At 40.2% G+C, this 12648-nt stretch overlaps 1 protein-coding gene across 3 annotated transcripts in view; it reads left to right on the top strand.

Annotated features, from left to right (window-relative positions):
* Positions 1–10130, top strand: part of sgk1 (serum/glucocorticoid regulated kinase 1) — a 40637-nt gene extending 30507 nt beyond the window's left edge. Inside the window, exons 1-10 of one of the 3 annotated variants that reach the window (XM_058410262.1) lie at positions 4408–4564; positions 5569–5644; positions 6041–6116; positions 6201–6389; positions 6948–7079; positions 7491–7727; positions 7888–7983; positions 8085–8240; positions 8337–8426; positions 8939–10130. In XM_058410262.1, the coding sequence (XP_058266245.1) occupies positions 5574–5644; positions 6041–6116; positions 6201–6389; positions 6948–7079; positions 7491–7727; positions 7888–7983; positions 8085–8240; positions 8337–8426; positions 8939–9106 (1215 nt within the window). In that variant the 5' untranslated portion in view covers positions 4408–4564; positions 5569–5573 and the 3' untranslated portion in view covers positions 9107–10130. Of the gene's footprint in view, positions 1–4407; positions 4565–5257; positions 5435–5568; positions 5645–6040; positions 6117–6200; positions 6390–6947; positions 7080–7490; positions 7728–7887; positions 7984–8084; positions 8241–8336; positions 8427–8938 lie in introns of those variants that run through there. The other 2 variants (XM_058410261.1, XM_058410260.1) reach the window with 2 other exon arrangements.
* The last annotated feature ends 2518 nt before the right edge of the window (positions 10131–12648 follow it).

Below are 12648 nucleotides of genomic sequence, written 5' to 3'. Positions count from 1 at the left end.
CATATGATGGATGGAAAAATGAGCGAATCTACTCATGTGGGAAAGCAGACGCAGATATTGTGCGAGGAAAGTTTGTTGTAAATGTTATAAAGCTTTATTTTTTACTCATTAATCATGGTTAACTAGCTCCCAACACACAAGATATTTATATATTTGTATATGCTATGTAATATGTATGGGTCATAAGACTTCAAAAGACTTTGACAGCCACATAAATTAGCATGTAGAGCACAGGTTGGATTTGTGCTACTGAGCAAATATCAAGGAATACATTCAGAAATAAAATTCCTAACAATTATTTGACTGGAACTCTGATATGGACTCCAAGAGGATTGGTATAGTTTAATGATTCGATTGATCTACGTGTTATCTTACCAAGATATGAAATGTTACCCTGCTCGCTAGCATTAAAGATGATAATCATTGATGGGTATGTCAAGGTGTCTAATTTTAGCTCATCACTAAAATGTATGAAAAACATCCGGGAAGGTCATGAAACGCTACCTCAGAAATTTTATCCAAGTTAGCTCATGCTAGCTGTCTATCTACCATTAGCAATAAGGATGATAAACATGCCTAAATATGACTTTAAAATCCTCAAAGAAATCCGATAGGTTAGCTCATGCTAGTTGTCTACCTCGGAGTAAAGGTAAAAAAAACTTTATAACCATCAGTTAACCCTCAATTTTTGTCAGGTTAGCTCATGTTAGCTGTCTAACTACCATTTAGGATGATAAACATGCCTGAATATGACTTTAAAATCCTCACAGAAATCCTACAGGTTAGCTCCTGCTATCTTTCTACCTAAATGTTTATAACCATCAGTTAACCATCCATTTTGTCAGGTTAGCAACATTAAATATGACTTATAAATCCTTTTGGATACCCTGTCAGATTAACTCACGCTAGCCATCAATCTAGACGCAGTAAAGATGATAAATGTTTATAACTATGACTTGAAAATCCTTTTGGAAATACAGGTTTAACTTAGGCTGGCCATCTAACTAGCATTAAGAGTAAAAACTATACTTTTTTTTAAAGATTAAGAGATAAGGCTTTTAAAATCTTGTCTAGTTAGCTTATGCTATCTTTTCAGTGGCAGTAAAGATTTATATAATGTTTATAAATTTAATAAATCAGACATAAATGTCTCCTCAGAAATCCTGTCAGGTTAGCTCCTGCTAACTAGCTGACTAAAATGCTTTCTGTTGATGAATTTTCGCCAATGAATTTAATCGAGGCGTAGAAAAGAAGACAAAAAAAGTATGAAACTTTTCGGATTGTAAAAGGTAGTGAGGTTGAAATGAAAACCAGTTTGATTGACAAGCTCTTCTATGACTTCCTGAAAGATGCTAACAATGGTAAGCTTGTTTATTGTCAGCACAAATGATTCTTGTTCTTATTTGTTTTTCCAGTCTGCTCTTGGTTAAGTGATGTCTGGTGTTGAACTTTACCTTCTCTCTGAGGTCATCACCTCAGGCCAGACGTTCGTCCAGTCGGGGTGTTGTTGATGACTGTTTTGTCTGTTGCTGTTTTTAAGTCTCAGACTTTGGGCAGTTAAATGAGTGTTTATGGAAATTTACAAACAAATGCCAAATTTTCCACAAACACCGAAGGTAGTTGGTTTAGTTTTGCACCTGAGCTATGAGGAAGTAATGAAGCCTTGTCTTACCCCAATTTCTGTGCTTATATCTCTATATATTGGCTTTATAGACATTATAAAGTCGTTGTTAGGTAAACAGTTTCATTCAATAGAAGTCAGAGTAAGTTCAGAGTACAAGTTTATTAAAATCTGCATCGTTTCCAGCTTCCTGGTACAATTCCACCGTCACACTCTAGGAGGCATGGCCTATATGGGTTGGAATGATACCAAAAGTGAAAAAAACAACAACAAAAAAACAAAAGTTATTGTTTAATATCGCTGCTCCCAAATGTGATTACCGATTGCATTGCCCACAATACTGTCCAGCTACCTGCTGAGAGTGCTGCAGTGGGAAGTCTAACTCTTGCCTTATCTCTATCCAAGGACAGCAATGCAGCGGCGCTTTAGTCCTGTAGCTCTTTCACTTCCTCATCTGTACACTCTGATCAAACAGATCAGCTTCAACATTCATGCTAATCCCACTGTCAATGTCACTGTGCTTGTCATTTCATAGATCCCTAACAAGACAGGCCGAGTCTCTGCTGTAACCAAGCTTAACTGCGTCAGATTTCTGCTTTGCCACTACTCTATGGCCGATTTCTCATTAATATGACATTGAATGTCACCAGAAAATAGTGAGATAGAAAAGAAGCTCTTTTTGTTTTTAGAAGTGTCTTCTTCATCTGCAAGGGGCCGTGGATAAAAATGTAGACCGAATACAAAAAGACTTTTTAACATATGAAAAATGCTGCAGGCTACAGGAAAATTGAAGTGGACCGATAAAATAAGAGTTCAGCAATTGCATACTTGAGGAAATACACTATATTGGCAAAAGTTTTGGGACGTCTGCCTTCACATGCACATGAATGTAATATGGAGTTGGCCCGCCCTTTGCAGCTATTATAGCTTTAACCCTTCAGGGAAGGCTTTCCACAAGGTTTAGGAGTGTGTTTATGGGAATTTTTGACCATTCCACTAGCAGCGCATTTATGAGGTCAGACAGATGTTGGACGAGAAGGTATGGCTCACAGTCTCCGCTCTAATTCATCCCAAAGGTGTTCTATGGGGTTGAGGTCAGGACCTTGCTATATGCACTGGTGTGCAGTCATGTTGGAACAGGAATCCCCAAACTGTTCCCAAAAAGACGTGAGCATGAAATTGTCCAAAATGTCTTGGTATCTTGCTGAAGCATTAAGAGTGGAACTAAGGGACTGAGCCCAATCCCTGAAAAACAACACCTGAATACAATGATTTGGAGGCGTGTCCCAAAACTTCTGGCAATATAGTGTATTTGTAGTACACCATACCATTCCTTGTATCTGGAGTGGTAAACAATTAGACAACAGCATACAATGTACCCATAAAGCTTTATTCTAAAATTAAAAACAATTATGGGCCTAATTCTGTACCTTAAACACCTTTAGACATTTTTAAAAGGTTTCCAGTTACTTAATACAGGTACAATAGCAACAGGGAAATGTACAGTTCAGTGCACTTTCTTCTGAGAGTGCATGAACTGCACTAAATCATACCAAGTGTCACCTCTGTGAGAACTCTTGACCTGGTTTTACCACACTTAATATCTGTCAGGTTGGCCTAAATCTGATAAAGAGACTTGGATTGCGTGTGTGATAACGCTCCAGGTTAAGTTCACTTCTCAGGAGGCTCATAGGGCAATGAGGACCAGCGAGCGACTCAAAGGTTTGTGTCTTGGGGGCTTTTTTAAAATTTAGTATTAAAAACAATAAGCTATAGCTTGTATAAAGTAGATGTTAAACAACATCTGGATCTGAACCGGTCCCATGGATGTACTTTTATACACTTTGAACTCACCTCCACAGCACATCTGGAAAAGGGTGCACGTGGAGATTTTGCATTGTTTGAGCAGGGGTTAAGTATGAGCAGCACTCTTTGTTTTTCTAGCTTATTAACATTAAAGGATGGAGCACTGTGATTGACAGACTTAATCGTCGAGTGCTTTGACACTAAGTTGAATGTTTTCTATGAAGTTTAGCCATATAACACTGGTGCAGACTGGATTTTGTGAGCTGTCCTATGTCCCATAAGCTCCCCTAGTAGCATGAATAAAAATTTTTTTTGCTTCACCGCAAAACTTTATAGCTTTTCCCCCCGTTATGAACTAAAGTCGGGGTTGCCAGATTGCTTTTTTTTAAACCCCCTGCTTGCAATAGGGACATTTTCAGTGTTGGTTTATTTGCATGGTTTCTGCAGGGCATTTATTAAGTTCAGACTGATCAGACAACTACAAAATTGCAAATTGCTTTCTTATGAACACTCTGCACGAGTCAAGACACCGAGTATAAATATTTTGTCTTTAGACATCCTTTTGTTTGCTGTCCTAATACAAGCATTTATGTCACATTTCCTTTATGATGGTTCTCGAAAAGTTAACCAGAATTTGCCTCTATGAAGGTCTGCATGATTTTCTAACAGTAAAAGTCACTGTTGCACGTAAACATCTGGATTCATATTAAAAAGGTACCCACACTGGAGACTTTGCAGGTATTGGGGGAAGAACTGTATATGTATCAGTCTACATGAATACATTTCACTCATGCATTTAGATTAAAATCACTTTACGTGAACATTAAAACACTGATCATTTTTATTCTCCTACTTACTTATTTCTTAGATTTTAATTCTATAATATATACATTTTAAGTATGTAATTATGAGTTGATTTGGAAAAGTTGAAGTGCCAAAGATCTGGCAACACCGGGAAAAGTTGTTGGCACAGGCCTCCTATCGCTTTTGTCGGCGTAGCACGAGCCACCCGGTGCAGTAAGGAGAGAGCGCGAGCCTACTCCCTCAGTTCTTATGGGCTCGTGGACTCACCGGCAAAACAAAGTGACTTCTGCGGTATCGGTGTGGTTTTCGTGACAGGAAACTTGCCCTGATCAGGTAGGAAGAGTTACATATTGTAAAATAACGTCCTTTTTTTAAAGCTTGCAAGAGGAGAAAAATAACTATTCTCATTCATTCATGTGTACGATGGTTACCGTTCGGCTAAATGCTCCTCAGTTTGTCTTCTCTGTGTGTGACTGGACTCTTAAATGAAAAGAAATAATAGTTTTTGAATCACTTGTGATGTTATAGATGTGCTTTGTAGTGTTTACTAGAGTTCAAGATGAGTGATGTTTATTTACTTCACGGTGTCATTCGCGTTATATTGGGAAAAAAAAATAGGTATATATTTTTTAAGCCGGGTTTTATGCTGGGTTGCCAGATTGTACGTTTCACTCAAAACTGTTTACTCTTTCAATCCCTCCCGATTCATTGGCACATTTTAACCTTAGTGAACAATTAAATCGAAGAAATTTGGATAATGTTTAATTAAATGACCTAAGGCATCGGATGAGAATAATAATAAAAAAAAAAAAATACTCGGTGGGTTTAAACTCCGCCCAATCTGGCAACACGTCTGTGCGTGAGAACCCGATTTTTGGTACTATTGCAATGGAACGTTGCGCGCGTGGGAGGGGCGTGACTCGTGACTCATTACTATTCAAAGCGCAGTGGTGTCTGATTGGTCGGTGTGCCGTTCGAATGTGTCGACAAGTCCCCGCCCACAGCCCCCCCCCCCGCCCGCTGTCTGGTTATAAAGTGAGGAAAGAGCAGTGTAGGAGTTCAGTAAGGCTTTTGTGTCGTTTTTGGGCTCGTGCCCGCGCTGGAAAACTACAAGGACAGTCATGACCATCCAAACGGAGACGAGCGTGAGCGCTCCCGCGATGACCTACTCTAAAACAAGGGGACTGGTGGCTAATCTCAGCGGTAGGCTTTCATTATAGCTGCGATGAATGGAGCTCCTTCAAGCCCAACCTGCTTCACTGGAAGAATATCAAGTGACTCCTTTTTTTTTTATCTTTTCTTTCTTTCTCTTCTTTCTCTCTCTCTCTCTCTCGCAGCTTTTATGAAACAGAGGAAAATGGGACTGAATGACTTTATTCAGAAACTGGCGACCAGCTCCTACGCCTGCAAACAGTGAGTATTCAGTTCACTGATGATAAACAAACACATTCAGTTGGGTTAAACAAATAAAAACTCATTAATTAATTAATGTAATCCTCATATTTCTCGATCTGTTTATGAGAACACTATTTTATTTTCTGCAAAAAACAAACAAACTTCGAAACAAAATGTAAAGTTCTTAAAAATATTTTCTGCATTGCTATATATATATATATATATATATATATATATATATATATATATATATATATATATATATATATATATATATATATAAATATAAACAACAGAGGGGAAAATGCATGCATCATCATGATAGCCTTTATAGTAAATTGCACTACTGATTGCATTATTATTATTATTATTATTATTATTATTATTAATCCCGCTCTTTCTTTCATGCTACAGCCCAGAGGTGGATTCCATCCTGACCTTGACACCGCCACAAGATCCCGAGCTGATGACGAGCAACCCCTCTCCTCCTGTAAGTAACTGTGCTTATGTATGCACACATTATACACCCACAAAAGTGGCACACGTCTGACCGTGACCCTGTCTCGTCCTGTAGCCCAGTCCGTCTCAGCAGATAAACCTGGGTCCTTCGTCCAACCCGACCGCTAAGCCCTCCGACTTCAACTTTCTGAAAGTTATCGGAAAAGGCAGCTTCGGGAAGGTTCTTCTGGCTCGCCATCGCGGCGATGACAAATTCTACGCGGTTAAAGTTCTGCAGAAGAAAGCCATCCTGAAGAAGAAAGAGGTGCGAAATGTGATCTCTTTAAATAGGCCAGGCTGGGTTTAGTGTCTAGTGTCTTCTTTTTTTTTCCTCCCTCTTTCTTTTTTTGTACTTTCTGATTAAGTAAAACCTTTTGGGACATCTAGCACTTATTAAAGGGATATTCCACCATTTCTTAATCTACAGCATTTGGGGTGTGTGTGTGTGTGTATGCTTACCACAGACAAGAATTTTAACATATCTCCTCCTGCCACTAAGAGCTTATTTTTAGTTTAATTTTACATATTTAAAGAATCATTTCCGAACGGTTTTGATGAATTCATGCATGCATTATTATTATTTTTTTTTTTTAAGTGATTTTGGAGACAAATATCTGGAAACGTTAAAACTCTTATCTGTATTGTCTATGATGATAAAAATAGATGCATTATGAATGTATTAAGATTAGGTTGCCAAATTTTGGACATTTTGTTAACTTTAGTTTTAATAACAATTCAGTAGAATCTCATAGATGATTAATTAGCATTTGGGTGTTTTTTTGTTTTTTTTCTGTCTTGACCCTGACCATGTTCTCTTTTGCAGGAGAAACACATCATGTCCGAGCGTAACGTTTTGCTGAAGAACGTGAAGCACCCGTTCCTCGTGGGCCTGCATTACTCCTTCCAAACTGCCGACAAACTCTACTTTGTGCTGGATTACATCAACGGAGGAGAGGTAAGACAATCCTAATGTGATTTCTGGAACTTTTCTATGTGTAAAATGGAGGACAGGAGAAAGGTAAAGTGAGTAGAGGCAAAGTGAGACAGCAAAGGGGGGGCAGACGGAGACAGAGACAGAGAGCGGATATCCCTTCTGTGCTCTTTAAAGAGAGCTATTCAGGAAAAGGTTGGGAGGGCCTGTGTGTGTGTGAGAGGGGGCAGCTCAATTTAGCAGTGGTGGAGCTTTACTCCTGTGTGTGTGTGTGTGTGTTGTATCTTTCAGTAGAGTACACTCTCATTTCCTCCCATTGTTGGAGGAGTGAAGAGTGAAGAAAGCGCTGATTAAATTTGGCTCGCAGGATGTCGGTCCAAGGACATAATCATTCTCTCTTCTTTCGTTCTTTTTTCGCTTTCTTTCTTTCTGTAGCTCTTCTATCACCTTCAGAGGGAACGGTGCTTTCTGGAACCCCGTGCCCGTTTCTACGCTGCTGAAATCGCCAGCGCTCTGGGCTACCTGCACTCCCTGAACATTGTCTACAGGGACCTGAAGCCTGAAAACATCCTCCTGGACTCGCAAGGACACATCATCCTAACAGACTTCGGCCTCTGCAAGGAGAACATAGAGCCTAACGGAACCACGTCCACTTTCTGTGGGACGCCGGAGGTACGTACCATCCGTCTCTGACAGTTACCATAGAGACCACTGGAGCTGACATGGCTCTATTTTGTTAAATGCCTATCCTTAGATGGCGCTTTTTTATCTCAGCCTGTGATGGGAAAAGATGTTCCATCCCTAATGTATGTTCTTTGTCCTTTGCTTTCAGTATTTGGCTCCAGAGGTGTTGCATAAGCAGCCATATGACCGGACAGTGGACTGGTGGTGTTTGGGCGCTGTGCTCTACGAGATGCTGTACGGCTTGGTGAGCCTTGCATCATACAAGCAGCCAAGTCAGCTATATAATTACACCCACCACTGAGACTAGAGTTTTAACCCTGTACCCTTTTTTTATCCGGCCCACAGCCTCCGTTTTATAGCCGCAACACAGCCGAGATGTACGACAACATCCTGAACAAGCCGCTGCAGCTGAAGCCCAACATCTCAAACGCTGCCCGCCATCTCCTGGAGGGTCTGCTGCAGAAGGACCGTACTAAGAGGCTAGGCTGCACCGATGACTTTGTAAGTGTGTTGTTGCCTCTAACACTGACAGTCCATGAATCATGAATGCACGCTGTAATCCAGTGGCTCATGATGTTCTTGTTGCTTTCTCTACAGAATGAGATCAAGAACCACATGTTCTTCTCCCCCATTAACTGGGATGATCTGAATGCCAAGAAGCTCACCCCTCCCTTCAACCCCAATGTGGTATGTTCCATTATTGTTGTGCTTTAGTTTTTAGTTAGGATAAGGGTCACAGAGTGTATCCACGTTCCCAAAGCCGTATATTCCCCAAGGCTTCACATTTCCTTAGCTGTAAATGATGCTTTAAGGGGATTTTCCCAAGGTTGCTATGGTTCCTTAGGGGGTTCCTAGCTTTGGACATGGTGTCACCAAAGGTCACACTCTAAAGCAGACGTTAACACATTTTTTTTTCAATCTAATTTTAAAGATATCCTTTGTACAAGTGATTTTAATCATTTTCTTAATGAAATGAGCTAATTAACACAACCTGCATACTGACCTACTTACCTCTACAAAATTTCAATGAGGCATAGAGTCTAGGGAATTCCCAAAATTACAAAAATGTGCTGCGAATATAGGATTGACTCCATTGATGACACTTTGCCTGATGATAAAATGAAAATGATGTTTAAACACAGATACACATATGACTGTTCTTCAAGCTAATTCATTTTTGTGGTGTTTTTTGTTTTCAGACCGGTCCCAACGACCTGCGGCACTTTGACCCGGAGTTCACAGATGAGCCGGTGCCGAGCTCCATCGGCTGCTCCCCAGACAGCGCTCTGGTGACGGCCAGCATCAGCGACGCGGCCGAGGCCTTTCTGGGCTTCTCCTACGCTCCCAATATGGACTCGTACTTGTAGCCTGTCACCATGGAGACCATCCCATAGACTCTGAAACCGTAGCTCATTGCCATGGAAATGCCGTCCCATGGAGTCCCACCTGTAGTGCATCACTATGAGAATGAAGCCAGCCCCATTGCCCCGCCCCCAGATTGGGGGCCCCTGTTTGCACATGGCCTTAGGCAGCTCCATAGGCCTTGGTTTAAAGGCCTAAATCGTACACATGAGAGAAGTGACTTTCTTTCATCATCATCGTTGTCTTGTTTGTCTACGCAGAGCATGGTTACTTCTTCGCTTACATACATCCTGGTCAGACTGTCCTGGATGGACAGAGAGAGAGAATGTGCAGAAGTGCTGATGGACTTTATTTTCAAGTTTTTTTTTGTTTTGTTTTTATTCACCCACATATTTGAGGGTATTGCTGTTGTCAGAATGTGAATGCTCTGTTTCCAGAGGACTTTGTGTATATGTGCCTTCATCTTCCCTCTCCCCTCTCATGAGTCCTCTGGGTCATATGACCACACTCTGTCACCAATTGCATGACCTCAGGTTTGGTTGCACAATTTGCTTATGATTTTAAGCATCACATTAACATTTTAGTTTCATCTGTCCTTTTTTTTTTTTTTTCTTTTTTTTTCTTTTTTTTTTCTTTTTTCATTCCTCTTGATTGAGTGGGCCAAAGCTGGAAGGAATCTGCTGCTATGTATGCGTGTAGATAGACGCCTGGACCGACCGATCAGACGCCTTTGTCTCACCTTTAGTCTTCCAGCCTCCTTTATGTGATGTAACAACGCCGCTCGGAAAATAAAAGCATTCCATCTGCATCCGCTCACCACATTCCACTCGATATGTCTGTGTACTGCTATTTAAGTTTGTTTGTAAATTTCGAGTCTGTGTATTAGGTTTAATATATATGGAACAAAGCAACTAAGGATATGCTTACATGTAATGATAACTGTTAAACATGTACTGTAAAATTGTAAAATGTTTGATTTATGTGACTGTTTGGTTTGCAATAAAAACAATATTGTTATTTTCCCCAAAATGTTCAGCTTCCATCATTTACTGGATCTCCAGGGCTGGTGATCTCAGGGTTGGGAATTAATCTTAATGGGATTAAAAATCATAAGAAAGCGTTTAACTTTCCTGTGAAACATAAATGTAATGAGATGCTGATCTATATTTGAACCTATTAAGCTTCCTGTATATCGTAGCAAATTATATATGTTGTCTCTCCTCTCATCTCGTATTCATCATCTGACCTTAAACCCAAATGTCTTTAGCAAGTGTAGAACAAGACATGGTATTTGTGTTCCAATACTTTTGGTCGGCACTGTATATATTCGCTCTTGATCCCACTTTATTAGGAACACCTGCTTATTTACACAGTGCTATCCAATCATGTGGCAGCAGCAACAATACATACAGTCGTACCGGTCAAGAGCTTCATCTAAGAGCAGAAAACGTGCCATGGCATGGTTATTGGTTCCAGATGAAGTCTAGAGAGCCTAGATGAAGCCTATTAATGCCACAATGACCGTGAGTATGTATAGCTAGAATGACAATAATTTCCACTCTAATCTGATCTAGTTTGACTTTGTATGTATGTAATTAGATATTAAATATATTGTTATATATAACTATTATACTATTACAGGTACAGACCTCTACCTCCTTGATCAACCCTGGTCCTGGCCCTAGTCTTTTCCCTGCACACCTGATTCAAGCTAGAACTCCAAAACAGGGTTGAAAATGTACAGATTAGAGGATGATTACAGACAGATGTGATTTTATCTCTACTTTTATGTCTATAAGTTGAACCAGTAGGTAAGTGGTAAGTGTGTATGTTGAGTGGTCTGGTGTACTGGACCAAGGCAAAACCCTGAAACAGTTTAGTGTATACGGCAATAAAGTTACCGTAGATACTGCAGCTCCTGATACATTCATATCAGTGCCACATGTCAGAGTGACTGCTGTGCTGAATGATCTACTGAATGATAAGATCTCAGTGGTAGTGTTGATGTTTTGTAGCTCTGTGTTGTTTTAAGTAGCACCGGGGTCCCTATAGTAAGTATCCCAATAAAAGCTTCTTGACTTGGTCCCTTTCCATAGACAGATGTGGTAGACGGGGGTTTACACCCTGTGCTAATAACATGGCTTAATAGTATATGCTGGAATACATGTACAGGCATGAGAAGAGATATATCTGTATATTTATGGTGTAATTCTTCCATCCACAGACAGATAGACAGTTTAACAGCTCACCTGATGGCGATAGATGGACTTTCTTCCTTTTTACTTTGCCCTTATAGCGCAAACTTGTGCGTCACTCCTCTTACACAACTTGACCCCACTGACGCACAAACACAAACATTTACAGCCTGTCTTCGACCTCCCAAGCAGTCATCTCTCAAGTGAATTGCATTAACATTTGACATGAGGTCTAGAAACCAGCGTTGCTTCTCGGTCAGATTAGAGATACAAGCCTAAATTTCTCTCATGGTGCAACAAACAGAGTGACACAGGATGTTGTTGATGGTAAACTACTTTGGTGGTGTTGAGTCAGACTTAAATGCCTATAGGACTGCAAAAAGAAATCAGACTGGTCTAATATATTTTTTTTCATTGCTGTGATACTAGAATAAAATGAATTGATCGTTCATTCTGGTTCCGGACTGTACAAATTTCAAGCTTGAACTGGTCTATCTATCCGCATGTACGTTTGCGTTTTTTGTTTCTAGACAGAAATAATTATGCTTTTCTCATGACGACAGGGAGTAATTATTGAACAATCTGTCAGATATAGGCTTTATTCTAAATGGCCACCATTTTCTCCGCAGTGGATTCACGGCCACAGTGTTCTACTGTCCCCTGCTGGTTCCTCATGTTTCACACAACACAACCCTGCTCTCTTATTATTAAACATAAAGCTTGGTTCTTAGATCAAAACCTTTTACTGACAGTAAATCCATGGTTATCAGCTTCGGTACAGAAACAACAGAGGATTTTAAACAATTATGCCGAAGAGCTAAAACCTACCGCGTTCCTCTGGAGTTCTGAATAACGACTATGTTTATACAGTTCACATTACATCTATGAGCTTAAAAACAGTTCAGCCAAAAGTAGAATGTGTGCATTTTCCTCACAAAATGCCTACAGCTTTGCATGTTTAATTTTCTGATAAAGAGAAGATATTTCTTTTTGAAGATATTTCTTTTTGCAGTCCTGTAAACATGTGAGTCTGTGTTGTGGTCTGCTTGAGGGGCAGCATCAGTGCCAGAGATGCCAGCAGGATTAACAAGCTAATTCACAAAGCTGGATCTATCATTGGACATAAACTGGAGATGTCTGAGTCAGTGAGGAACAGGAGGAACAAACTGCTCTCCATCATGGACGATCCGTCTCACCGGCTCTACGACACACTACAGAGTCAGCTGAGCTCATTCAGATTCATTGTTTAAGTGAACGTTACAGGAGATCATTCATATCATTCACAATATCTATCTATCTCTATATCTGTCTGTCTGTCTGCCTGCCTGCCTGTCTGTCTATCTATCTGCTTG

Source organism: Hemibagrus wyckioides, linkage group LG15, assembly GCF_019097595.1.
Source record: "Hemibagrus wyckioides isolate EC202008001 linkage group LG15, SWU_Hwy_1.0, whole genome shotgun sequence".
Classification (NCBI taxonomy): Eukaryota; Metazoa; Chordata; class Actinopteri; order Siluriformes; family Bagridae; genus Hemibagrus; species Hemibagrus wyckioides.
Note: the sequence above shows the minus strand (reverse complement) of the source record. Positions and strands in the feature narration are given on the sequence as shown.